Source organism: Eptatretus burgeri, chromosome 2 (assembly GCF_056783735.1).
Source record: "Eptatretus burgeri isolate ZD-2024b chromosome 2, Ebu_testis_v1, whole genome shotgun sequence".
Taxonomy (NCBI): domain Eukaryota; kingdom Metazoa; phylum Chordata; class Myxini; order Myxiniformes; family Myxinidae; genus Eptatretus; species Eptatretus burgeri.
In genome coordinates, this window is record NC_140962.1 from 10,382,465 (window position 1) to 10,410,454 (window position 27,990).

The 27,990-nt window shown below is 43.8% G+C and overlaps 1 protein-coding gene across 1 annotated transcript in view; it reads right to left on the bottom strand.

Moving 5' to 3' along the window:
- LOC147031409 (uncharacterized) overlaps positions 1-27,990 on the bottom strand; it is a 239,858-nt gene that overhangs the window by 125,172 nt on the left and 86,696 nt on the right. Inside the window, 4 exon segments of the mRNA XM_085862636.1 lie at positions 13,379-14,155; positions 14,922-15,112; positions 19,695-19,791; positions 20,026-20,148. Of these exon segments, the coding sequence (XP_085718762.1) occupies positions 13,379-14,155; positions 14,922-15,112; positions 19,695-19,791; positions 20,026-20,148 (1,188 nt within the window).

Sequence of the window (27,990 nt, forward strand, 5' to 3'; positions counted from 1 at the left end):
ATAGCAGGCAGATGAAATGGAGTGGCCGGCACAGGCCATGAAGCAAAACAGCCAGCCGATGAAGTGGCTGGCACAGGCCTCGTAGCAAACAGCCAGCAGACGAAGTTGCCGGCACCTTGCCTTGAGATGGAGGTTGGTGGAGGAAGTGCGGTGGTGCTGGCCACTCGGAAGGCGGGCTCGGACCTACCTGACTGTCTTCCTCCCAACCTATCACCTTTACCTGTCTCTGTCCATACCCACCCCGTTAATTTGTCAAAACCCACTTTAGCCCCCACCTATTTTTTTGTTTTTATTTTTATTTTTACTTCCCCACTATAAATTCGTCCTCTAACCCCCTTTATCATCTTTGTTCGGCTAACCTATCCTGTCCAAGCCCACTCCCAACCCCTACGTTCCCTTCCTGGAGGGGAATAAGGGAGAGCTAGCGTACTGTGTCGAGGCCCAACTCAAGCCTCAGGATGGCCTCCTCGGAGTTCAGCGATCTTTACCCAAAGTGGGTCCAGTGGCCAACAACGAGAGCGAAGGGATGGATGGTGCGGAGGGGTAAACTTCCTAATCTACCCTATCCATTTTTCCTTCAACTACCCCGGGGCTTTCCAAAAGCGCCTCTCGCTTAAACTATCGGTTCAAACAACCATGATTCCCGTCGCCTGTGTTGGTGTCCTCTCAAATTTTGGGCCATGCCCTCCAATTTTCCCTCGTGCCCTTGCACGGTCTCGTGGCTGGGACGCGTGGCTCCCTTGGCAGGAACTACCCTCTGCCGATTCCCCAACAATGGCACCCCCAGGCACTACACTGCCTCCGAGCCTACCAGCTCCCTAAAAACTGGGGAGTGCCCTCCTCGGCTACTCCCCCTCAATGCCCACGTGGCGTGTTGGCGACCCGGGTCCCTTTCCGAGGGTCGCCCGTGCCGAGTACACTGCCCCCGTGGCATATGGCGCCCCGGGCCCCCGCATAATGCGGGCGCATCTGTGCCCACTACACTATCCCGGCCCCCCATGGGCCCTTGGCCTACAGCGGCCGACAAGCCCAGTGCCCGGGGTACCCACTCAGCGATACTCACCGTTTGCAGCCACGCTCCCAGCCCGTCAACAGAGCTCCTGCACCCCTCCAAATGGGTATCCTGCCTACATTCCCACCAACAGCAAAACGACCTCCATTTTGTCAATTTGACTAACCCATTAACTCACATTACACTGACCCCGGAGTCCCTTGGGCGGGAATCACTCCTCCCCCCAATCACTAATCGCACCATGCATACCACATTCGCTCCATACATACAGACCCGCTGGCCTCACTCACTCAACATGTCTCCTTTCCGCTCTTCAACTCACCCATCACTGATCTCTGCCATCCTGCTCAGTACTTCCCCTCACTACCTCGTGCTCCCACGTCGTCCCTTACACCAGTAGCAGATCCTTTTATTCTACGTCGCTAAGCTACATCCCCTCTACACACTCACAGTCTGTCACTGTCCTCAAATCTCTAAAAATCATTTTCCCATCCTAAATCTCAACTAAAATCCCCCTAACTAATCCATTCCACGGGCCCCATGAGGACTTATCCCTGCCCCATGGAGCCGGTCTAGCTAAGCTAACCCTTCCCCCTAACTAGTGTCATCCTATGCCCTAGCAAGGGGGTCTTCCACCCCTTGCCCGGGAATCCTGTTCACCCGAAGCGAGACTTGCCTATTTTCTTTTTAATTGCGCGCACTAGCGCCGCAACGTGCAACCTGCGCTCTTTCCCCGTGACGTCATGGCAGCTGTTCGGGCACCTCGTCCCTCCTTGGACGGTACCATCCGGCAGGGATACCCCTCCTGCCGGATTCCAACCCTACATGCAGCCATGACATCACCCTGCGCATCAAAAGACAAGCCTCGCGTTTCGAGGGGTTCCACACGCGAACACATGTGCTCTGCCCGTCGGAGCTTCACACACACGCTCGCGTGGAGAACCTGTCCGGTCCAAATCCTTCTATCCAGCCTAGCCTTTGTCCGTCGCGGGATCGGCAACATTCACCGCGGGCGTTTCCGGACCGGGTTTCACTCCCGCAAGCACGCACGTGGAGGCCTCGTGCACAGCACGGCACGAACCTCACGCTCGCCGCTCGGTAAACCCGGCGCGGTCCCCATTACAGCTACAGCCGGTACCCGGCCTCTGTCCCCTATCTGTCGCCATCATAGTCTCCATTCAACACACGCACTCCCACGTGTCACGAGACTCACGCACCTTACCAGGACATTCACACCGGGACATGCGGTTGCATGTTCCCGCATGCCAACCGCCATCTCCCTTGCATACAGCGACCTCACACACACGGTCCCTTTTGAACTCGGCCGTTCACTCACGCACAACATTTCACTTGCACAGGTGGTCTCACTCACACCATGCGTGCTGGAAAGTACGCACCTCGGCTCACTCGCAACCTCGCACACCATTTTACTCACACATGCGGGTCTTCTAACACACAGCCTTCCATTCACGCTATGCGTGCGTTTTAGCACACATTTCGCCACGCTCGTGAACGCACACACACACCAGGACATTCACACTGGGGATTAGTGCCACAAGGGGCTCCGGGGTCTCCATACCCCCCAAGCTGCACATGCACCTGTTCACAGCACTCGCCCCCTCTAACTCGCTTGACACGACCGAACCCACCTGGTCGAGATCAGCTTCAAGGGAGCATAGCGTCTCCCTCCGTTCCTGAAGGAGGCTATCCGGCTGCTTGCACCGGGTCACGACACAGTCCGCCAGCTCGCCCCCATTAAGCCTCGCTAACTCCATGTATGTGTGCTCGTCTTTCACCTCGTCTTTATCGTGTAATCTCTCCTCTAGTTTTTCTATCTCCCGAGTCTCTGGCAATACTTTTCCCTTCTCTAGTTTTATTTGTGTCTCCTTTATTAGGGTTGGTCCTAGTTGTTCTTTCATTCGACGAGTGGTGTCGATCAAGTCCTGCACTACTAACGTCCCTCCTTATGGTGATGTCACACATTCCACACTATTGCGCTGTTCCATTTCCTGGCTCCTTTTGAGTCGTTCATCCTCTCGGAGCTTTTTGAGTTGTTCGTTCTCTTTCCGGAGTTTTTCGATCTCCGCTGACTCAAATTTTGCTCTCCCCTCGAGCTGGTTAATTTCAAACTCGTATAGTTTTTGTTTTCTCTCCCACTGTTCCTCATGCTTTTCAGTCTCCAATCTCTTCGTTTCTTTCAATTGGCTTAGTTCTTTTTCCTGTTTCGTTCGTTGTTCTTTCATTATCTCCGCGTACTTCAACCTTGCTTTCTTTTTTAATTGTTCTTGTCTTTCTTTTTTAATTTCTCGAAGCCCCTGTCCCTCATTCTCCAATCTCATAGTTTCCTTCAATTGGTTAACCTCAAATTCATGTTCGTTTTGTTTTCTATCCCATTGTTCCTCTCGTTCTTCCCTCTCCAATCTCGTTCTCTCCCTCAATTGTCTGATTTCTTCTTCCCGCTTCATTCGTTCTTATTTGTGTCTTTTATTCCACTGTTTTTCTTGTTCCTCATTCTGCAATCTCATTGTTTCCTTCAATTGGCCGATTTCCTTCTCCTGTCTCATTCGTTCTTCTTTCATTACTCTTTCTTGCATCTCATGCCTTAATCTGGCCTTGGCTTCCAGCTATTCGATCTGCACAGCGTGGTTCCTTAACGTTTCATTCTCTGCTGTCGTTCTCTCTTCCCTCAACAACCTCAGCTCGTTTTGTAAATCCGTCTCTGTTTTGGTGTTTCTGTAACTCAGAAGCTTTCTTTTCTAATTCCTCTCTCATTTTGAATGCCTCCTCACTCATTTCACCCATTCTCTTGCTCATCTCCGCCTCACTTTCCACTGCTTTCCTCCTCAATTCGTCCCTTTTCCTATTGTTTTCCTTTAGTTCTTCCCACCATTCCTCTTCTTCTTTTATCGTATTTTCTCGGCATTTTCTTTCAAACTGGCCTATCCTTACCTCTCGCTTCAGTTGTTCCAATTCATAGGTACTCAACTCTACTTTCCTCATTTCTCCCTCTAGTTCTTTGAACTGTCTTGACTTTTCCAATAATTCTTCCTTTAGTTGTTTTAATTCCAAATCGTGTTCCTTTTGTTTCTTTTCGAGCTTGGTTTTCCATTCTTCCTCCAATTGTTTCCGAAGCCCGCCCATGTCCGCCTGCCTCGCCTGCTATGACCACGTGGTTTGAAGAGGTGACTGAAAGCACTCACCGCGTGTCGTGCCGTTCGTTGCGCTAAGAATAGCCGCCTGCTCCGTGTTGCGCCGATATGCGATTGCGCCGCCATTGTGCGACTTCGAGTTTGTTTGTCGGCAAAGTTCGTGCTCAGTGTATGAGGGTGAGCTCCTCCCAAAAGAACCATCCCGGGCCATGGACCCTTCATTAAAAGACATACCTATGCCACCCGGCACCCGTTCGCCTTGAAAAGCCATCATATTTCGCGGAATAATTAATTTTTAAAATCGCTCGTGTTTGGTGGGAATCGGGGGTCGCTCCACTCACCCCTGAACCGATTCCCGTGAATTTAGTTGGATACGGGGTGGATTCGAATCCCAATCCCGGACACCAGTGTTACGAATTCTGGCCTGCCTGGTGTGCGAGCGATAGCGTAACTCCAATCGCAACCGCGTCGCACACCGGATGGACAATTCAGTCGTGACCCTCCTGGAACTACCTCCAGGAGCTAGTCACGGGTGGGGGTTTAACCTCACCACAATCGTGCCAATTGCCCACCCGCGCAGGATAGGGTTGCTCGCCAAATTCGACCTACCTAAGTACCTGCGCAAGTAGTCGACTGGGCGATCGTACCTCGCCACAGGTCAGCCGAGGACATGAACCGCTTAAGCAGTCCGTTCCGTGCTACAGTGATAACCGATCGGTGTTATCGCCGACCTCGACGGATGTGATTCTATTTACCAGGCGTTCAAAACCCTCCACTAATTTATTCCGCGATTCAAGATGGCACTTTCAAAAGGGAAAAAGACGACGAACGGGATACATTTCACACAAGGACATTTATTTAAACAGCACACGTATATACAGCCAAGGCAGTCATGCAATGTACAGGCACATAAAATCAAAAGCAATACCACCGACTACAATTATTATTTACAAGCACAGTCTACTTGGCAGGACACGGCGCCACAGCATGCATACGAAAACAAAGAAAAACCCTCCCCATAGGCAGGGAGGTAGACGGGGTTCGTAAACCTTTATGGCACGGGACCTGGAGGACCGATTGGGTCCCGTGAAACCAAAGGGTCTTACCCGCGCCCTCGTGGCGCGATGGTGGGCAGGTCACGACGTCAACTCCCGACGGCCTTGCATAGCCGCGCCCACGTGGCGCGACGGTGGGCAGGTCGCGACGTCGACTCCCCACGGCCTTGCGTAGCGGCGCCTGACCTCGGGCCCCTGGCGTGGTCAGCAAGCTCTCTCTCCGGCGTTGCTGCTGGTGCTTTGACGACCCACGACAGAACAAGAAAAGACTGAAGGGCAGAAGGGGCTTCAGGACCAGAGAGAGAACGGATGATGGACCACAGGGCGAGAGCTCATGGACCAGAGACAGAATGGATGATGGACCACAGGGCGAGAGCTCATGGACCAGAGAGAGAACGGACCTCGTGCGCGTCCGCCCTTTTATAATCCGAGGCTCCGCCCTTCGCCCCACCTCCCTTTGAGAAGGTTCCCGAAAGGGGCGTTCCCTCACCCCGACCGCCTCACGCTGTTCATCCACCAATCGGCGGCGAGCTGCCCTCCCCCTGCCTCCGTCACACTCCTCGGAGAAACAGGCGGGAAAAATCCGCGCGCCCATCAGAACTCTTTTGGTTCCCTTTTTCGTTTGACGGTTTTCAACGCGGCATGTTGCTTGCGTGGAGGTTTGTTCAAAATAACAATAGAAAAAGAAAAACGGCTATCTCAAAGAGTCACAGCCCGGTGAACATGAAGAAATCCCTTTAAACAACGGTGGGGAACTATCTGCACTTAAACTTAGCGTCATAACTGATCTAAGGACCCTTTATGGTGTATTGCGAATCTCTACAGCCGTAACAATATATATATATATATATATATATATATATATATATATATATATATATATATATATATATATATATATATATATATATATACATATATATATATATATATATATATATATATATATATGCATGAGGGCAATCTTGAAGTGTGTTTAGCTTATGGAGAACAACCGTCTTTTCTTCACAGTGAAGTTTAATTTACCTTATGGTAGATTGTCGTCAAGAATCCATCCTCAGTCTTCTCGACGAACACATCTAGTAAGGGAAGTACATTTGACAACTCAGTCTCGCACGTAAACTCTAATGCATGATGGAGAGCATTGAGACGTACGAGGAAGTCAGTGCAGACAGGAGGAGTATTGAAGATTGCAAAGTTGTTGTCCACATAACCGAAGTATTGTTACGAATCTGGCAGCCATGAGCACACAACAGATAGGTCCCTGTAGCTCAGTTATTTCGTTAAGTATATGTGTATAGTTAGAATCCATCCCCTGTGTCTAATGGGTGATTAAATGTCCGTGCGCTGCGGAGTTATTTTGATAGTCAGGGTTTTCTTTTACATTTTCAACTACAACAACAACACCTTCGCCTCGCTCCATCCTGACGCCATAACGCTCGCGGTGGGCGGAGTTCAATGAAGGACTTGGCGTCTCTCTCGACCAATCAGAGAGATGCGAGCGAGTTTGCGGTCGTTCGGCCAATGGGACCCAACGCAGGACAATATTACTCATCTTCCTGTTTGAGGGGCGGTCTGCCGTAACGCCCGCCACGCCCCCCGGTCCAATCAGCAGACTTGGCGCCCCTTTTGGCCAATCACAGGGGGCAACAAGCGGCCAATCACAGGGGCGAAACCGTCCAGTAAGTGCGGGGCAGGTTACGAGAGGGAGTCCCCTCCCTCCTGGATGGGGAGTGAATAATTGTTCGACGCGATCCGACTGGGGGCAGTTGGGGTTTGCCGGCCGAATCGTCTCGGATCGCCTCATCTTGCCTGCTGGTGCTCGCTGCCTTGTCCGCCCTCATGCTGGTTGACGTCCGTCCTTCATCCTCCATCCCTGGTACTTGGAGTGGCATCGTTGTTGCAGGTTCGAGTCCCGCCTAGCCAGAACGTCGAAGACCGCATGAAGCAGACAGGTCCAAGCTAGCTCTGGTCTCCAGCTCACCTTTCCTCGAGCTGGAAGCCTTCAATAAAGACCCGACGGGGTCCATTTGTGGGTGTCTGTGTGTGCATGTGTGTGTCCGTGGGCCCCGTCTTTAAGTAGGACTGTTCAGTGCTTCTTGTTGAACATTATTTACATTTCTTATTCGGATAACTCTGCTCTTTGTGTGTTCCCTTCCCCCGATTGTAAATATATCCCCTCTTGTTGAATGTCCCAGCTCATCCTTGTCCATTACTATCATTGGTTTGCCACGCTGCGAACGGGAATAAGGAGGCCTCATTGTTGCCATAATCGTGCAATCGGCCCGGCAGGATTCTGGAACTCTCCGCTTGGGGTACGACTCAGATCCGGCTCGGTAACGGCCCGGATCGCACGGATCCTGCCGAGGGTGAATTCCCCCGGGAGTTTGGACGACGTGGGTATTTAAGTATAATGAAATTGGCAATTGACCCTATCCCACGTGGTCGCCCAATTGGCGATCTTTGGTCCGATAAGGGACCTGTGACCTTTCGGATTTATCTGAAAGGTACGATCTAAATTCCGGGTGTTCGGTGGAGCCAACTCTACTGCTCCATCTCGCGGTCGTGCTCGCCACCGAGACCCGGCCCCACAACAGTATACCATAGGTTTAAGGTTCATGTTCAATTCATGGAAGACACTTCTCATGAAAGCCAATGAAAATGTTTGCAAGAGGTGGACCTAATGGTGATCCAATCGTGACTCCGTTTACTTGCGTATGCATATTGTCATTGAAGCTGAACTCTACTGCTCGTGTTGTCACGTTCATGAGTTCCACAAAGACCACCTCAGAGATCGAGGGTTGTTCCAGGTTGCTCTGAAACAGCGATACCATACATATATTGATGGTTTCTTGGAAAAGAACATTTGTGAACAGGCTGGACATGTGAAAGGAGCACATGGTCACAGCATGCTGGTCCCGCTCCAATTCACGCATAGTTTTAGCAAACGTGAATTAATCTTTGATTTCGTACTCGGAGAATTCCTCGAGAACACATTTCAATAATTCACTCAACCACTTGGAGAGCTTATGTTGCGCAGAACCAATCATCGATAGTATCAGACGTAGTGGGACACCTTCTTTATGTATTTTGGGTAACCCATACATCCGAGGACATTATGAACCATGTGGACGGATCTGCTCATACACATCATGTGGGAGTTCTTTGCTTTTGCACAATTGCAATAAACGCGTTTGCAATTTCCGTTCAAGTGCAGCTGTGCGATCATAATGAGCCGCAATGCCTAGTAATTTGAACTTTGTTTCATCATTCAGAACTGCAAGCATCTTTTCCACGTAATCGTGCTTGTTCATAACAATTACTCCAGATCCTTTATCAGGTTTACAGATAAATAAGTCTCGATTGGTCTTCCGGCCTCGAACAGTGGCCAGATATTCACGTTCCATATGGAAGTCTGATGTATCGTTCGGGGTTCCACAAGAAGCATATGCAATATTAATCAGTCGTGCCCGACAGGAATTTGATTCGTCATTAGAAATAAGAATATGACGGGACAATTGGGCATAAAAGAGCTCAAACTCGGCAAACACCTCCTCTCTTTTGATACCAGCTTTGGGAATACAGAACCCATAGCCAAGGGATCGGACCAGACTCCTCGATGTCAGAGAGTACAATATCGGACAGGTTTATCACGTGCTTGGTCGCATTAATGGCTTTATCGTAGCGTTTACATTTCAACGCGTCAATATATGAGGCAGTCTTCATGTGTGTGTTCTTTTCCATCCGTTCATTGATCGAGGCAATATACCGGCGAAGCCTGATCAGATCGAAAAAAAACAAAAGGAATGAACGTACCAATGACCAAGCGCGGTGAAGAGCCCAGCGTGAACTGATTAGCATATCGGTAATTTGTTGTATTTCATCACGAGTAAATGCTTGTTCAATAGTGAGACTACATCTAACTCGGGCCTTGTCCACCTGATTGGTTATTCACTCCACTTAAAGGTGAGAGATGTGACTTGGTCTGATATATATATATATATATATATATATATATATATATATATATATATATATATATATATATATATATATATATGTACATGTATATGTATGTTTTATGTATATATTTGAAAATAGCAGAAAAAGAACAGACATTGTCAAAGCTTTTTGTCTTGTGGCTCGTCAGGACAAATGCAAGAATACCGGATATGCAGCCACAAATCACATCTCTCACCCATAAATGGAGGGAATAACTAATCAGCTCTCACCGAATCAATTGCCCCAGGTGGCTAGGATTTCAATAAATTAACCCTCATGCTCATGTCTCCAAACAAAGCTCCATAAAGCAACCAAGGAAAGCTACACAAGGTAAGCCCTTTGCAGTTTCAAAAGCTATTGGGGTCTGTTATTTATATGGTAACTGCAATTGGCATTGCACGAGGTGTATGCTTGGGAGCCTCACTTGTTTGTTTCTGTCAACGCTTTCACTGATGACTGTCCAACAAGTAATGAAACTGGTCCGGCGGCTGAGAGGGTGCATAGTATTTGGGATTTATAGCTGCCGAGGAATCCGGTTAGGGTTTCTCACACACACACACACACACACACACACACACACACACACACACACACACACACACACACACACACACACACACACTTAATTTGAGGCAAGACTATAGACTGTTAGATTGCTGATGATTAGAAGGTGGAATTTTGCAACACAATGTGTGCTGTCCTGTAGAATAATGTTAATCTCGTGTTTCAGATGATTGCATTAACTGGTGGACAATAAAGATCCAACATGCCTTTTGCAAAGAGTAGACGAGTTTTTATCATCACCCTGAACAAATTACAATTCCCTGACTTAACCTGGTCCAGAGGGGCATACGGCGTCACCAGATATATTTGGCCATGGACACACAATCATGGATACAGCCCAATGGCAAAATGAAAACTAGGACTACATTCAGCACAGCATTAAAAAAAAAAGATCAGAAAATGGCATTTCCAAGTAAAGTTGAATGAAGCCAAACGGATCGAGCTGAATTATAGACAGCATTATGAAGAGCTATGATCAATATTCAGCAAAAGTAAGTGAACAGTATTTACCAAATGCAGTCAAACGCTACTCTGCTGAACACAGCTGATCCCCATTCAGCTGAACACAGTCAGTCAAATGCTTTTTTCAGCCTAATATAGTCAAATTATATTTTCATGGAAAAATAATAAAATTATGAGAGTAATAGACAAATTGAGGTTAAATGTGAAAGGAAAAGAATATGAGGAAGTAATGAAGGATGAAAAGAATAAATGGGTTGATGAATGAATGGTGCATGCGTCTTACAAATATATGTGCTTCGCAGGTGCTTCCCAGTTTGCAAAAAGGGTTGGAAGGAATTTGCAGTTATGTGAATCTTAAATAATGAATTTGAGTAATAACAAATGAAGAGGATGGTGGATAAAATAAGTTTTGTTCAGGCCTTCTCATACATAATTCTTGTAAAATGTATTCATGGGAAGGTTAATAAGAATTTAAAAATATATATATATTATGCGGAGATTATAGATATTTTCTGATGTACTTTACAATTAACACAGGAAGAGGAAAACAATAAAAATTAAAATATGCAAGAACATGCTCCCTTCGTAAACAATGCCAGTATTTCCAGGCTCGAATGCTGAATTGGGAAATGCATTGTACACAAGAAATGACTTGAGCATATGACAGTGTACTGGGATGAACACACAATGAGGAGGCATTTGGCCTTCCCAATCTGATTCTACTCATTATTTAATCCACTCCAGTTTTGTTCCTGATCATTCCATGCTCCAATAAAAGCATATATTCTACTCGCATGGAGCATGCGAAGAAGCAACATAAAAAATGCCATAGAGTTGAATTTTGCAGGCAATGTTTCGCGCTCGGTTGAGGAGGTGACGGCCTGATGCAAGAAGATTTATTTTAAACTGGTTCTGCGAAAGGTGCCAATATTGAAAACTGGATGGCGATTATTAGAGAAAAAGAGACTTGCACTGTGGAACATACATTAAATGCCGACACAGGAAAACATTAGCCCGAACCGAGAAATTGAATTAGGGGTGGAGTGAAAAATTGCCGCAAGGCCACAAATTTGGCAGGTAAAAATTAGCATGGACAAGCAGATCTATGCATCCATTTAAGGCTGTTTTCGCTGTCGATGATATTTCTGCTTTTTAAAATGGGCTAAACTTTAACAAAGAAAGAAATTGAAAGGAATTATTTTCTTCTTCTTTTATTTATTATTTTTTACTTTACCTGACAACCTGACAATCATGGAAGAAATTAGAGGGGCATTTTGGTGAAGGGCCAAATTGGCTTGTGACCACAACCGTTCTTTGAGCTCGTTGTTCCTGGAAAATCTCCGCTGCAGGGAAGGACTGCACACTGTAAGCTGACAAATCTGGGAAAATGAGATCCATTGAAAGACTTTATCTTGAACTTCTTGGTTATCTTTCATTCGTGCTGTGCTAGGAAGACAATGTTCGCCAGTCTGCTCCCACCAACGTATATATGTATCACACCATCATCATATATGCATCACAGCTCAGTCATGCTTATCAACAGACAAAACCCCACAGAAGGTCTCAAATAGACAAGGCCTCAAATACTGAGAATTATTTTATGATGCAGTCACTTTTCATTCTCTAAAGTTGTTTTGAACAGCTATCTGTCAAAAAGTATGGTCATCATATATAAGCTCCATGTAAAATGAACCATTATCACCTGATGGTCATTATATAATCATCTTCTAAGAGGATGATACCAATAATTATTTCCCTATAGCATTATCAATGTATGATGAAGCAATTCTCTGATGGGAAGGCATTTGACCATGGCAGGAAGAGGTTGAAATGGACCTGTGGTTGTCGGCCACAGAGCATCTCTTTTGGTATTACTTGCCACATACCGATGGCACAGATAAACTGTGACAACCAGGGACAAGTGATGCTGCAGACCAGGAATCAGGACTGTACAATTTAGCTAGTGTGCCATCACAAAATGGCCTACTCTTTCGAATCGCTTCATGGAATGCTTAAGCTCCACAAATAAATGCTAACAGAGACAACAGCTGCTTTAACATCTCCCCCAAAAGGATGACGTACTCTATGACAATGCTCTGCCTGCATTTTTTCTGAGATGAAGCAAGCTTCCTTAAAAAAAAAAAATCGAAGTCAAACGACAAAAAGGTAAGTCTGCTACCCCCAAGCTATCCTGTCTGGACAATGATGGGGTCCTGTGGATGTTACATAGCGTATATATTGGCAAGATTATTCAACTGAGTTATTAAAGGGTTGTTATAAGAATGGTGGGCAAACTAAAGATTTGGGCCAGACATAACTTCACCAACATATCAGACATATTAGCCGACTTTTGTGAAAAAAAAATATATATTGTGGATTCTCGCACCGACACAACCAAATGCCAAAAATAATAGATATTCAGCTTGAATTCTTTCTCATGGCTGATGACAGGTCTACATCCACTGTTTCAGGCTGTCATTAGCGATGCTATAAAGGGAAAAGATGGATTTATTTTGCAAATAAACATTAAAAATACACATGATGCAGATGCACATACTAAAAGATGACATTTTATGATGACCCCAACAACCACGTACACTTGCCTTGAAACAGTCGAGTCTGGGTTCGAATCCCGACCCAGCTATAAACTGTCATCCCGGTGTTTCACAGGCAGGGCGATTCATCAATGTGTGTGCCGTCCCTCAGATGGACGTTAAACTGGGCATCCTGTCTGCCGGCATTGGTTGGTGGATGTTAAAGATCCCACAGTGCCCTTCCCGAAAAGTAGGCGAGCTATCGCCGGCACCATGAACAAATTCCAAATTCCAGCCATAACCAGCAGAGAGTATTGCATCAGCGGCACAGCCACGCCCTCAGCCAGTGATGCTACCCCGCAGCCTTGTGCTGCATACAAAAGAATAAAACCCCGACAACAATGGTGATGACAATTATTTGTGTTGTCTCTGTTATGAGAAGGTTTTTCTTCCAGAACTCGAACATCAAAATGGCAAAGAAGATTCAAAGTTGAGTCAAACTTTCGAATTTAAAAAACGTAATTTTTAAATATCTTCGGGAATTCTCAAGCAACATCTGGAGCAAAAACTACCTGCTTTGTACTGCATGCAAACACTCACCTTGTGAACACTTTCCACCTCCAGCGCTCCCATTCTGACGGCTTGGGTTTCCTTCACCACTAAGGACATGTCATTTAGCCAGGAACGGAGATCGCTGTATGCAGGACACAGGCACAATAAGGCGACTTGTTCTGGGTCATGTTCCGTGGTCTCCAATTCACCATTTTCATTCTCACTCCCTGAATGATCATGATTCCCAGCCTTTGGTTCAATCACCATGCTTTCTGTCCTAAACTCAGTATTTTTATTATTAGATTCCAGCGCAGTTATTTCACTCCGCGTCTCTGATTGAGCTTCCAAGCTCTGAATTTCTGATATATCGTCTTGATACTTAGTCATTGCATAATTTCCATTGTCCATATTATCCATTTTACAACCAGAATCCACATGCTTTATTTCATCCTCCAAGTCCACAGGTTCAGTGTGGTACACCATATCCTGAGACTTAGTGGCACATTCCGTGCAACTCTCTCGGTCTTCAAATTCTGTGACATTCTTCACTTTATCTTCCAGGCTCCCTGAGGTAATACAACCTTCAGGGCTTCCGACATCCACACCATTTTCAAGGACCCCAAGGTCCCTGTCACCCTCATCATCTGAAGATTTCCAGCCAGCCTCTGGGCTGAAAACATCCACCTCACACACCGGAGTCACAAATTCAATTTCATCCTTGAGGTCCACTGGCTCCGTTTCACCTTCCAAGTTCCTCAGCTCTGAATCACGGTTTCTGGCTTTTTTGCCTCCACCATGCACACCCATCTCTGGCAATGCAACTTCCTGGAAGCACAGAAGAATAAAATTTCAACAACTGCATTCAAGAATGCATCAGCAACCTCAGTTTGATAATGATAATTGATAATGATAATGACTTTAATTGCGCATTAGAAGTCAGTACAAATGTAAAGCAACTGTGAGGTGTCCAACGGAAAAGAGCAGGATGGATGGAGATTTACTGCTTATGACCATTTGTCGATTCATCGTCGTGTCAGAAAAATGAAATCTAGAAATGGAGTAGACCCAATGATAATTAAAAAAAAAAATGTTCTCTAAGATTGTGAATCAATGTCCCACTCCGCAATTGGAGGGGTAATCCAGAATAAGCATGAAGGTTAGTGGTAAAGCTTTCTAATTATGCTTTCAGGGTCTCCTATACTTTCCTTGAAAATCAGCACCCAATCGTAAAGACCGGCCAGCAGAGAGGGCGAGCATGCCATTGGGGCCTTCGACCTCATGTCTCCTCGAGCCCTGTTCTACCAGCGGCCCGATCGATAAGGCACGCTTTGCATTGATAGATGGTTTAAATATCTGAATTAACCTTGAAAACTTGGCCCTCTCCACCACTGGTAATTGGTTCCACAGATCGATGCACGGAGCATGCAGGCTGACTGCTCGACAGAACGATCGCGAGGCAGGCGACGGCAAGATGTTATCACACAGCCCGCTGCTGCCCTCTTCTGCTCAAAACCAGGACTCACAATTTCATGACTGGAGAATGGCACCAATATAGCTGGGTATAAAAAGGCTCAACTGCACCAAAACGCACCAGTGATGAATTTCCTTTTTCCGTCACATCGTCCTGTGTCTTCTGGGCACGACGATGAAGGCTACTCTTGGCCTCAGGAAACTGCTGACATAATTTGTCGAGGCACCGGAGCAGCCAGTGACGCTGTTTGGCGACCTGTCGCTGGAGCTGGCACCACTGGTTTTCAATCAGCTCCAATGTGTCACCCAGACCTGAAAGCACAAATGGCCATGACCAGATAATCGACAAATATTGCAACCAGATATGATGGTTTTCATTGCATTATGTCATTAGTTTTGGTAACAGTTTCTCTTTTTAACATAAGCTGAAGGTTGAGGTGATGGGGTTGGCTATCAATTTATTATGTAAGCAAGGTTGAAAAGGGAGGGGAATGTTTAGCCCGGTGCACATCATGTGCAGATATAAAAATTAGAAAAAGGTCAAAGGGTGTCAGATCATAAAATTAGAGGACACAGCATTCATTGAAATGGGCTGGCAGGATGGCCAAGAGATATCCACACTCGCCACAAAGCTGTTTAGCATGGGTTCGAATCTCAGCCCAGCAATAAACTGTCATCCTGGTCTTTCACAGGCAGGATGATTCATCAATGTGTGTGCTGTCCCTCGGACGCATGATCAGTGGGTGTCCCGTCTGCCGACATGAGTTGGTGGACAATAAAGTTTCCACGGTGTCTTTAATGAAGAGTAGGTGAACAATTCTCAGCACCTTAGCCCAAAAAATTCAAAATTCCTGCCCTAACCTTGCATTCTCCTGTCCCAAGGGAACCAAGTGCAAAGGGGTCAACCACCAAAGGGGGATTGCTATGTCCCTTTGCTGGGCATGAGTAGTAGTAGTCGTAGCTGCTGATGATATAAGACTTGGTTGGTTCAAGACTTCCAGTACCTCCCTAGATCCACATATGAAAACATGGTGCATACAGGGGCAAAGAGAGTTTGGAGGGTTTTACAGTTTATGAATCACAATTGTCTAATCACATTTAATCCAATTATGCTGTATCCTTTACTGAGAAACAGAGCAACCCATGACAAATCGTTAAAGTTTCCATGTTTCAGAACCAAATGCTTGGACAGGTCGCCGCTCCATCAATGGTGTGACAGGTTTAGGTAGGAATTTGGTCAGGATACTGGCACATAATTGCCTACTCTTTTTCAAAGGCACGACGGGATCTTTACCATCCACCAGGAAATGTGTGCAAATGAGACACCCTGTTTAACATCTCTCCGACACATGGAACACTCATTCAACACCATACCTGTGAAGTACCAAGGTGACAGTTCATAGTTAGGTTGGGACGAGAACCCAGATCATGCAATTCAAAGATGAGTATGTAACTTTATACCTTTATACCCAGCTATGTAGTGGATGGGAGGGTCAAAATATGCACAAGAAAAGAAAAAAAACATGAAAAAAATGTCAAAACATAGAGGGATGAAATATCAAAAAAACAACCAAACAAGGTAGGAATGACACCAGATTACGATGCCACAATACGACACCACAGTCCTCTTATGAAGTACCATCATGACATCTTTTGACATTTTACTTTTGTTGTGAGATTGTGATGGAACAATGTCAAAAGATATCGTGATGCTAACTAAACCAGAAGAGAATTGTTGTGTTGTATTGTGCCATTGTAATGTGGTGTCATTCTTCATTGTTTTCTTCTCCTTCTTCTTTGTCCATCGCAATCCCACAACAAAAGTAAAATGTCAAAAGATTTATTGATGCTAATTCATAAGAGGGTTGTGGTGTTGTTTTGTGGAATCGGAATGTAGTGTCATTCCTCCCTTGTCTGGTTGTTTTTTGGAGATTTTATCCCTCGATGTTTTTACTTTTTTTTATTTCTATTTTTTCTTGTTTCTGCAAAAAAAATTTAAACTGTTAAAATGCTTCATGTTTTTTTATTTTGCTGTGAATTAAATCCATCTATATTATTAAATTTGGCTTATTGTACACTCTACCCCCCCACCTTCCCACCACCCCTTCAATCCTGGCTTTTGGTTCAGTCCACGATGTGAATGACCACATATGCAGAAATGTCAATGTGAATGTCATTTAAAAAAAAAGCCTAATGTTTTACTTATTTTGTTATTTTGGTATGGATTAAACACATCTATGTTATTAAATTGTTTTAATACTTGTTTTGGTTGATTTGAGTGATGGTTTGGATATGTATCGCTTTTGGAATGGTTCTGTCCAGTTTCCATTTTCCACCCTCCCACAATCCTGGCAATCCTGGCAATCCTGGCTTGGTTTGGTTGATTCCACATTTACATTTGATTTATTTTCGTAATAAAACTATTAATGTTTGATATGTTTTTAATTTTGAGTTGCGTCCAGAAACAAAGTAACTTGCTCGCATTGGAATCACCATCATGACTTCAACAGTCATTGAGGTAGGCCAGGCTACAGTTTTAGAGTTTTGAGAGGAGAAGAAGCAGAAGAAGTACAAATTAGCATGTTAACGATCTGTTGTGGTACTTCAGCGATGTATTCTGGCATCTTTTTAAATCCTGGTAATTCAAAAAATGCTTGAGAATAAAAGGTATGGCTTTTAAATGCTTATAATTTCAATCTTTAGTCCATGGGCCCAGGCATATATCGGTACCATCTGAGGAAACCAAACTTTAGGGCTACTAAGTTATTGGTAGGGACTATATGATTATTTCAATATGTGATAACCGTTCCAGAAGAGCAGCTTAGTGTATGTATTTTGCATTTTTACCATTTTACCATTCTGAGATATTGACGTTTTGGGGAAACATAAATTTTTTTTTAAAAAACCAAGGACCACTGGGAGGAAGTGGCAGAGCTGAAGTCCACGCAGGAGGAAGCAGACACCCGAATGCTTCTGCATGCTCTGCATGCAGCAGAGGCTGGGTACAAGGCTGTGGTGATCACTGCCGAAGATACAGATGTCCTCGTGCTGTGTCTTGCCTTCAATAAGGACATCCCATGCCCCGTGTATCAGAAGTGTGTTACGCAAACCTGCACACGGTTCCTAGACATTGACAAGCATGCTAGATCGACGGGAGACAGTGTCTGTGATGCCCTGGTTGGACTGCACGTGTTCTCCGGTTGTGATACAGTCAGTGCCTTTGCAGGTCGGGGAAAGATGGGCGCCTTGAAGCAAATGAAGTTGGATAAGACCTACCAAGAGGCCTTCAGTCAGCTCGGTCATTCATGGGAAGTATCCACCGAGCTCTTTCAGAAGCTGCAAGAGGTCACCTGCCACATGTACGTGCCGTCTACCAACATCATGAAAGTCAATGAACTCCGACATCAACTCTTCTGTGCCAGACGGGGAGAGATAGAGTCCAGTCAGCTTCCACCATGTGAAGACTGCCTCTTCATGCACGTCCTCCGTACAAACTACCAGGCTGCTATTTGGAGGCGCTGTCTGCAATGCCAACCCTATGTTCCAAGTCCCAAGGGTAATGGATGGACCACTGATGATGACGGGAAGCTGGCCATCGAGTGGATGCAGGGCTCTCCAGCACCGGATGCAGTGTTGCAACTGCTTTCCTGCAAGTGTGGACGGTCGTGCAAACTCCCAGACTGCACGTGCCTTGCCAATAGCCTGAAGTGCACTGACATGTGCAAGTTGCGAACCTGCAGCAACCAGCCCGTTGATGTCGAGGAAGAGGTTGTAGACCTCGAGGACTCTGATGCTGATAACAGTGATGAAGACTAGACTACTGATCCATGGTGTGAATGTTTTGGCACAATCACAAGGACATTCATGGCTACAAATATGCATGAGTAAAACATAGTACATAAACATGCCACAGTAGCGTGGTGAAATTTGGGTTATCCGTAAATTTCACATTTTGTACACTTGTTGGAACTAGAGTAGGGGAAGGGCAATTCCTTTAACTGTGGTAAAAACTTGTAAAATGTTCATAAATGTTTTCCTTATACAACATGTGCATGTTGTAGGCTACTGCGGTTCAGTAGCACTACCCAGGGAACTTGTATGACAATATTATAAATCAAAATGTACTGAAAAATCACTAATCAGCAACATTTTGATAGGCCCTATTGTTCGCCCCTTTCTGCCATAAACAAATTCTGCCTTCAGGAATGACAGAAAGGATTATTCGGATGGTATAAATAAAGCATTTCAGACATGCATTTGTGGTTTGCAGTTCATTCTAGCCCCATGTGGAAACAGCAATTGCATCATTGGTGAATGTTTCTGAGTTTACCTTTTCGCTTTCATTATGCGGAGGGAGGGTACATTCCAGAGATGATAACTACCAATAAGCTGCCAGTCTGCAATGGTTATCACGTCAAAATATGATTATATATATATATATATATATATATATATATATATATATATATATATATATATATATATATATATATATATATATATATATACACCAATTCAAAAATCATAACTAGGATTGGTTTCCTAAGATGGTACCGACAAGTGGAATTTCTGGCCTGGGCCCATGGACTAGTTTTGGAGTTTATGAGCCGATCATTGTGTACACATTTGAATGGGCAGCCATTTTTTCCTGTATCATCCCTCTATTGAAGTACTACCGTACTCCATGATATTAATGGTGTGTATAATAAATATATCATTTGTCTATTTGTCAGATACTTCAAATGATCTGCACTGGGTCTTTTGCCAAACCAAACTGCTGGTCTTTAGAACCAAACTGCTGGTCTTTAGAACCAAACTGCTGGTCTTTTCTGACCAATGTGTGCATATAGTCACCTTAACAAATGCTTCTGTCCTATTCACAACTCTTTGTAACCTGATTTGTTTGTGTCCAAGTGGCGTAGAAGGTCATTCCCCTCTTCAAGTACAACACGCTTCAGTTTCTGGTGTCTGTCGACATTCATCTTGAAGCTCTGCAAGAAACACAAGCATATAAAGCTTGATTATACTTCAATTAACAATAGATGGGTTGGTTTCGACCTGTAGTTTTGTTGCAAAGTTTTATGGATATTTCCTTTTCTGATTTCCATTCCTGACATACCTCCAACAGAAAGTGGTTCTCATCTCTTCTGGAGAGCTTCCATTTATGATTTTAAAAGAACATAAAAAGGTAAATAGAAGATGGGCAAAAAGCAGCAACAACATACCATGTGACGCTCCATGTAAGGCCTGAGGCTGCACAAGCCTGGTTGAGGTGGTGTCCAATCATCTGATGTCTCCATTGCACGGGAGAGCCACAAGATCAGTTGATCCAACTTCTGAACAAATGTCTGGGATGTGAGCACCTATTGGTAAGTTCATGAATGGTTTCTATTTTGATTCTTAATTTTGTACTCATAGTTGAATGTCATCCATTCAAATTTTGCAACATTGAGAAGAATTCAAACGACAGTATTAAACCAAATAAAAACATTGGGTTCCAAGTTCTGAATTTAGCACTGGATGGTGAGGTAGGATTTCATCACCATTGTTAAAAGGAAAGTATATGGGAAATGAGGGTATGAAAGACTAATAAAGACATAATAATCAAATAGAAATAGAGGCATTTTATGATTTCTTTTTATCTATACCAAGACAAAATAACATACAAGGGGCATGTGAAAAGTTCCCAGAACAAGTATAAAAAAAAATTCGTGCTTTGATGTTTTAGGAGCAGTCCAGCTTCCGGCAGCTAGGAATTCTAGGCGTGAGCTGGATGGGTGGGTCCAGCAGCTTCGGGTGGTCTTGGGTCTCTGCAGCAATGAGAGAACTCATGGTCCGGTGCACCCCCTTTTATCAACACTCCCCTCACACCATGCCATGACATTAATTGCCTCACTTCGCATGGCCATGATTGGTCTGGCGGTACAGTTCGTGAGCAGCCCCATCCCTTGGCCTTGACCTTTTATCTTAGACGATGGGAGATAGCGTTTCCCACCGCCATTTCCCTCAAATACTTTCCTCTCTGGCAAACTCAAAATAAAAAGTCATTTAGGACAAATTTAAACAGGAATGGAACATTGAAAGGGGTGAAAAGGAAAGAGGTTTTTCATACGTACATATTGTGAGGGTTTGATGGCAGCTGGCTATACAAATAATGATGCATTCCTCTAACAAACATTTGACCTCAGACTTATTCAAAAAATGTACAAAAGAAATAACTAGAGTTATGCTCATCAATATTAACCCCAAGGAGGAATTTCCACAACAATCTACCTCAAAAAAACACATTGTGTATTTGTATTTGTGTATTTGTCTGTCCCCCTTTCATAAGGACGATTTTAGTAGGGTTTTCAAGGCCAATATTTTGACACATCTGCATGATCACTATGGTCTATTTTTCAGGAGAAAGAAACTCGAAAAACAATTTTCATAAAAGAGTAATTATGTCTCTTCTCTTGGAAATATAAACGGTGACTTGCAAACCAAGCCTCAAGGGTGGTATACAGAAGCATTTTTCTAAAATAACAAATAATACAAGGAGCGGGTAGGTGAAATTCACTGCACGTGATGTGTAATGTGCGCAGAGTAAAAAGAGTGCTCATTTACATCTGTGGGATGTCCAATAAATAAAGATGATAAAAGAACACCTGACGCGAGGCCGAGGCTTCAGACTTTGGCATGCTCATGAGGCTGCACTGTCGAAACGAAACGTCCCAGAAGATAAAGAAAATATGATCACATTTGTACATGTAGTGTTTTGAAATAATGTTTTTCTTGCTACGAATTGAAACATCATATCTTCCAGTCTCCTTGAACATTTCCAATCAAATAATTCCAACCTGTACTTTTTGACGGGCTTTTAAACTTGTAAATATCAAATATATAAAGCTCATTCCCACCACTGACTCACGAACTGATATAAAGATCAGTATTTTCTGGGTGACGTAGAAAGCTGACATTTTGTATACCAATGTACATTGAAGCCAATACACAGTGGGGGGGGGAGGGGGGGTCACGGAACCGTCGGAAAGCATCCATAAATGAAAATATAAATTTATGGAAAAATTAATGAAAAATCAAATGCAGGTGAGCGACCAGAGACAATGGGGAAGCACGGTTCGTTATTGCTTACAATATGTACTCTGCTTGTAAATATATATATATATATATATATATATATATATATATATATATATATATATATATATTGTTACGGCTGTGGAAATTCGCAGAACACCATAAAGGTTCCTGAGATCAGTTATCCCAGTCAGTGAGTGTTCAGATAGGTTTCCCCACCGTTGTGTAGATGGAATTATTCATGTTCACCGGGCTGCGACCCTTTGAGATAGTGTTTTTCTTTCTCTTTCGTTATTTTGGACCGACAGAGCACGCTACCACCCTTCCGCGTCGAAAACCGTCCGAGAATGTCAAACAAAGACGCCAAGGAAAGAACTGCGATGACGCGTGGGTTTTACCGCCTTTTTCTCCGAGGCTGGTGTGACGAGAAGGGCGAGTCGGCTCGCTCGCGATTGGTGGATACGAGGAGTGAGGCGGTCGGAGTTGAGAAACGCCCCTTTTCAAGAAGCTTCTCAAAGGAAGGTGGAGCCGAGAACGGGGCAGAGCGACGGGCGGAGCCCCGCGCTATAAAGGGCGGACCGCACGCGAGGCTCACCCGCTCTTCTTGGTTCATGCTCGCCCCTGTCTCATGGTGGTCCAGTTCTTCTTCTTCCTCGCTTGTTTCCTGCGCTCGTGGTCCTGTGAATGGCCTGTTGGTGGGAGACGCGGACGGAAGGCGCAGCAGTGCCGGCTGTGTGATGGACCTGCGCGTCCGGACGAGGAGCGCCGGAGAGAGCTTGCCGGTCACGTGGGAGGCCCGGAACCAGGCGCGACCACGCTGACAGTCGTGGGAGCGGGACGTCGCGACTCGCCGACTACCGAGGGGGGAACGTAACCTGCCACGGTCTCGCGGGAAGGTTCGGTCCTCCAGGTCCCGTGTTATTAAGGTCCGCGGATCCTGTCTGCCACCCTCGTCTTTGGGGGTGGCAATTTCTTGCTTTTGAACGAATGTTGGTGGCGCCGTGTCCTGTGAAGTAGACCTGCATAAGTGACTGTGCATGTACATTATTGCTCGTAGTCGGTGGTATTGCTTTTGTTTCTTGCTTGTACATTGCATGACTGCCTTGCTTGTGATGTGTGTGTAAATAATAAATGTCCTTGTGTGAAATGTATCCCGTTCGTTGCGTCCTCTATTCCCCAATGAAAATGCCATCTTGCTTCGCAGAATAATTAGTTGGGTTTTAAACACCCGGTAAGGAAAATCGGATCCGTCGAGGTCGGCGATAATACCTGCTCGGTTATCGCTGTAGAACGGAATGGACCGCTTAAGCGGTTCGTGTCCCAGGCCGACCTGCGGCGAGGTACGGCCCCTCGGTAGGCTACCCGCGTGAGTACTTAGGTATTTCGATATTCGGCGAGTGACCCTATTTCGCGCGGGTAGAATGCGGACTGGGCTGTGGTGAGGTTAAACCCCCACCCGTGACTGGTTACTGGTGATAGTTCCAGGAGGGTCACGACTGAATTGTCTGTCCGGTGGGCGACGCGGCTGCTATTAGTGAACGCGGTCACTCGCACGCCGGCGGGCGCGAATTCGTAACAATATATATATATATATATATATATATATATATATATATATATATATATATATATATATATATATATATATATATATATATATATATATATACATATGTAGGGTGAATATACTGATTCTGGCTCACTTTTCCCCATGTAAATGAATGGGGGATTTTCAGCGATTCATTTTTTTTCCCCCTAAAAAGTAAATCCCCTTTTTATCCCAAGGTATATTTATTTGTCTCCCCTTTTAACCTGGGGACACTTTTTTTCAAATAACCAATGCAATAAGATAAAGATTTGTTCAAGTAGTAAAGTAGTAATGTGATTTGTTAAAGGTGATTCTCAAGAAATATCTGAAACATGTAAGCCTTGGGACACTCTTTTTCAAATAACCAATGCATATTGTTTAGCTCACTCATTGAACCTATAAAGATTTGTTCATTCTCAAATTACTTCAATAGTTTAATTTTCTTTGCACAATAATCCCCATCTAAAATATTTAAAAATAAAACATTTGAATCTTTATATTTTTTAAGATGCCCCTTTTCTGCCGTTACGAAATGATAAACTTCTCTTAATGCTCTTGTTTGACCACCTCCAAAACCACAGGTTATTTTTTGTTAAGCCACGCTCACTTTTCATAAGCCCCGCCCACTTGCAACGGAATTTTTATAAGCCCCGCCTACTTTTCGTTAAGCCCCGCCCACTTTCGCAAGGTTTTTTCGCAAGCCACGCCCACTTTTGCTAAGCCCCGCCCACTTTTGCTAAGACCCACCCACTTTTTCCTAAGCCCCACCCACTTTACATGAGGTGTTTCATAGGCCACGCTCACATTTCTCTCAGCCCCGCCCACTTTGCATGAGGTATTCCGTAAGTCACACCCACTTTCCTAATCCCCGCCCACTTTTGCTAAGCCCCACCTACTCTTACATCATTTCCAGTTCATCTCTGACTCACAAAGAAATCACCAGAAAATTCGAGAATGTTATGCTTTTGAAAAATTTGCCTGGGCTTGCCCAGGGAATTTCCAAAGGAAACCACACCCACCAGTCTTTCCCTATAAAAGCCTCAAGCCCAGGCTCCATTTTAAACATTTTTTTGTTGGCAATGGTGTGCTGTGTGCTTGCCTGGAGATCAACTACTTGAATGGAACTAAACCTTCAAGTTGATGAACTGGATTCAAACCTCTTCTCCATTGAGATAAGATTTTATTTCCCTATTTTCAGTTTGATTTCAGCATCGACTCATTTAATAATTAAATAACTTAATTAATACATTATTATTTTCTCTCACAGGAAATTGTATCTGAAAATACCGATTTTGCCGCAACTTGGGGCGAAATTGTTGGCTTGGTTGAAGACCTTGTGAGCGACCAAGACCCACAGAACGAGCTCGGCCTTGAGTGGGATGACTTTGGGGTTCCTTGGAGATCGAGTACTTGTATGGAACTAAACCTTCAAGTTGATGAGATGGATTCAAACCTCTTATCTGTTGAGGTAAGATTTTATTTTCCTATTTTCAAAGTTTGATTGAAGCATACTCATTTAATAATTAAATCACTTAATTAATACATTATTATTTTCTCTCACAGGAAATTGTATCTGAAACACGAAATGAAAATTCTGCTTTTGCTACAACTTGGGGCGAAATTGTTGGCTTGGTTGAAGACCTTATGAGCAACCAAGACCCACAGAACGAGTTCGTCCTTGATGACCCAACCAAAGAGTTATACCTTGGAGACCAGCAAAGTCCTGAAAAAGAGTTTTGCAACAATAGTACTCATTGTGAGTTATCAAGACAATACCCCTGAACAAGTTATACCTTGATGAGCCAGAATACAAGTTTTACCTTGGAGACTCACAAATTTCAGACATTTTGAAAAATGAAGTCTTCCTTGATGATCCACAGTTATACTATGTGAGATCTATCACTGAAACCCATAAAAATTGGAAAAATGGAGATTTCCTTGATGATCCACAGTTATACTATGTGAGATCTATCACTGAAACCCATAAAAATTGGAAAAATGGAGATTTCCTTGATGATCCGCAGTTATACTATGTGAGATCTATCACTGAAACCCATAAAAATTGGAAAATGGAGATTTCCTTGATGATCCACAGTTATACTATGTGAGATCTATCACTGAAACCCATAAAAATTGGAAAAATGGAGATTTCCTTGATGATCCACAGTTATACTATGTGAGATCTATCACTGAAACCCATAAAAATTGGAAAAATGGAGATTTCCTTGATGATCCACAGTTATACTATGTGAGATCTATCACCGAAACCCACAATATTTCTGGAAATTGTGATTCTACCTTGGAGTCTTGGATAGATGGTTATATTTTTGGAGACTTGAAATGTGGGTTCTGGCTTGATAACTCACAATGTGATACGTATCTTGGAAACTCAACAGGAATGTGGTTATACCTTGGAGACTTGGAAAGTTGGGTTTATTTTGGAGACTTGAAATGCTACCACTCTTTGGGATCTAAACCTATCAAGAAAGTTCTTACTCCCCCTTTCTACGTCATCAAACCTGAAAGCCTTAAAAGACAGAATTGGAAGAAGAGAAAAAAACATTAAAAAATATATATTGTTAGTTCTGGGAAGAAAGTGCAGGCTTACTCCCCCTTTCTACATCATCAAACCTGAAAGCATTAAAAGACAGAATTGGAAGAAGAGAAAAAAAACGAAAAAAAATATATACTGTAGGTGGAAATCTCATTTTGAAAAAGACATTGTGTTGGGCGAGGGTTGGGGGGTTGGGTTGAGATTTTGAATGTGAGGGTTGGGACACACACACACACACACACACACACACACACACACACACAAACACACACACACACCCAAACAAAAGTTAAGCCTTGACTATTCAGTTGAGGATTCTGTGTTTGGGGTTCACAGATCTAAGAACGTCCTCCTTGACACACATTATATACTGTTATACACCTCGGACTTGGCCCTCGAGTGTCCACAACGGTGTATAGTAGGAGGGAGTGAAGCGCCAACCCATTGCTCCCATTACACACGCACGCGCGCACACACACACACACACACACACACACACACACACACACACACACACACACACACACACACACACACATATCAACAAACAAAGTTAAGCCTTGACTATTCAGTTGAGGATTCTGTGTTTGGGGTTCACAGATCTAAGAACGTCCCCCTTCACACACATTTTATACTGTTATACACTTCGGACTGGCCCTCGAGTGTCCACAACGGTGTATAGTAGAGGGAGTGAAGGACCAACCCATTGCTCCCATGGGTATTATCTGCTTAGTTTTGTCTTTTGTAATACCTGTGAATAAAATGAACCTAACATCTCTTCCCCTTCTAAATCATATATCTTATAAGTCCAAGGAACCGTATCTATAACATAAACAATTTTAAAAAGTTCGTTCGTCCATCGTTTAATATAACCTTTTTCAAAATGAGATTTCCACCTATATATTCTTACGATATCACGAACTTTGAACTTAGGTTTTCTGATATTAATCTCTTTTTCACATTTTAATTTTGTAAATGTTTCTGATGGTTTCATATTCGTTGACGTGTGAATCGTGTCATTATACTTATCCACAATATCCTGAAAAGATGACCATTGTTGTGAACCGAGTTCTGTGAATTTTTTTATATAGTCTCTCTTTTAAGGTACGATTAAAACGTTCAACAACAACGGCCTTCCCTTCATTAAAGGTACTGTATAATGTAATACTGTAATTTTTGAGAAAATTCATAAATGTCTTGTTATAAAACTCTCTACCCTCATCAGTTCACAATTTTTTAGGTTTTCTCTTACTTTTATTAAATATCTGTTGAAAGGCTAAGATAAGAGTATTTCCTGTTTTGTTTTTTAAAGGGACAACCCATGCGTATCTACTCCTCAAATCAATAACAGTTAAAGCATACTTGTACCCCTTATCATTATTGAGTTCAATCAAATCAGCAGACCAGATATAATCAACTTCCTTGGAATAAACCTTCCTTCTACGAAACTTTTTGAATATTGGTTTATGTAATTCATCAGCTAATTGCTCTTCAGTCTTAATGACATCATTAGAGCCTATAAGTTTTTTGAATTTCCAAGTCCAAGTTTCAATTTAGCACTGATCATCTTCTTCACGATGAACCGATCAACTTTTTCTCTCAAGGTTGGATTTTGTATCAGAGACAAATTATACAACATTTCTCAATTGGTTTCATGCTTTTCTTCCAAAGTTGTGGTATTCCTATAATCAATATCGTGTCTCATGCACACTTCATCAACTCTATTGATGGGTTTACTCCATGATTTAGGATTGTCTGTCTCATCTAATCTTTTATCCAAGTTTGTGCCTGGACCACAGAAAGAATACCCTGGAAGATGTAATTCCCCTGGTATTCCAGTAGTTGTAAATTTACTTCCTGATAAAAACTTTTGTATATCTCCTCCGAGTTTGTGTTTGGAGATAAATTGATTTTATTTTGAACCACACACCGAACATATACCTTTTTGTACAACCCTGTTATTTTTACTTT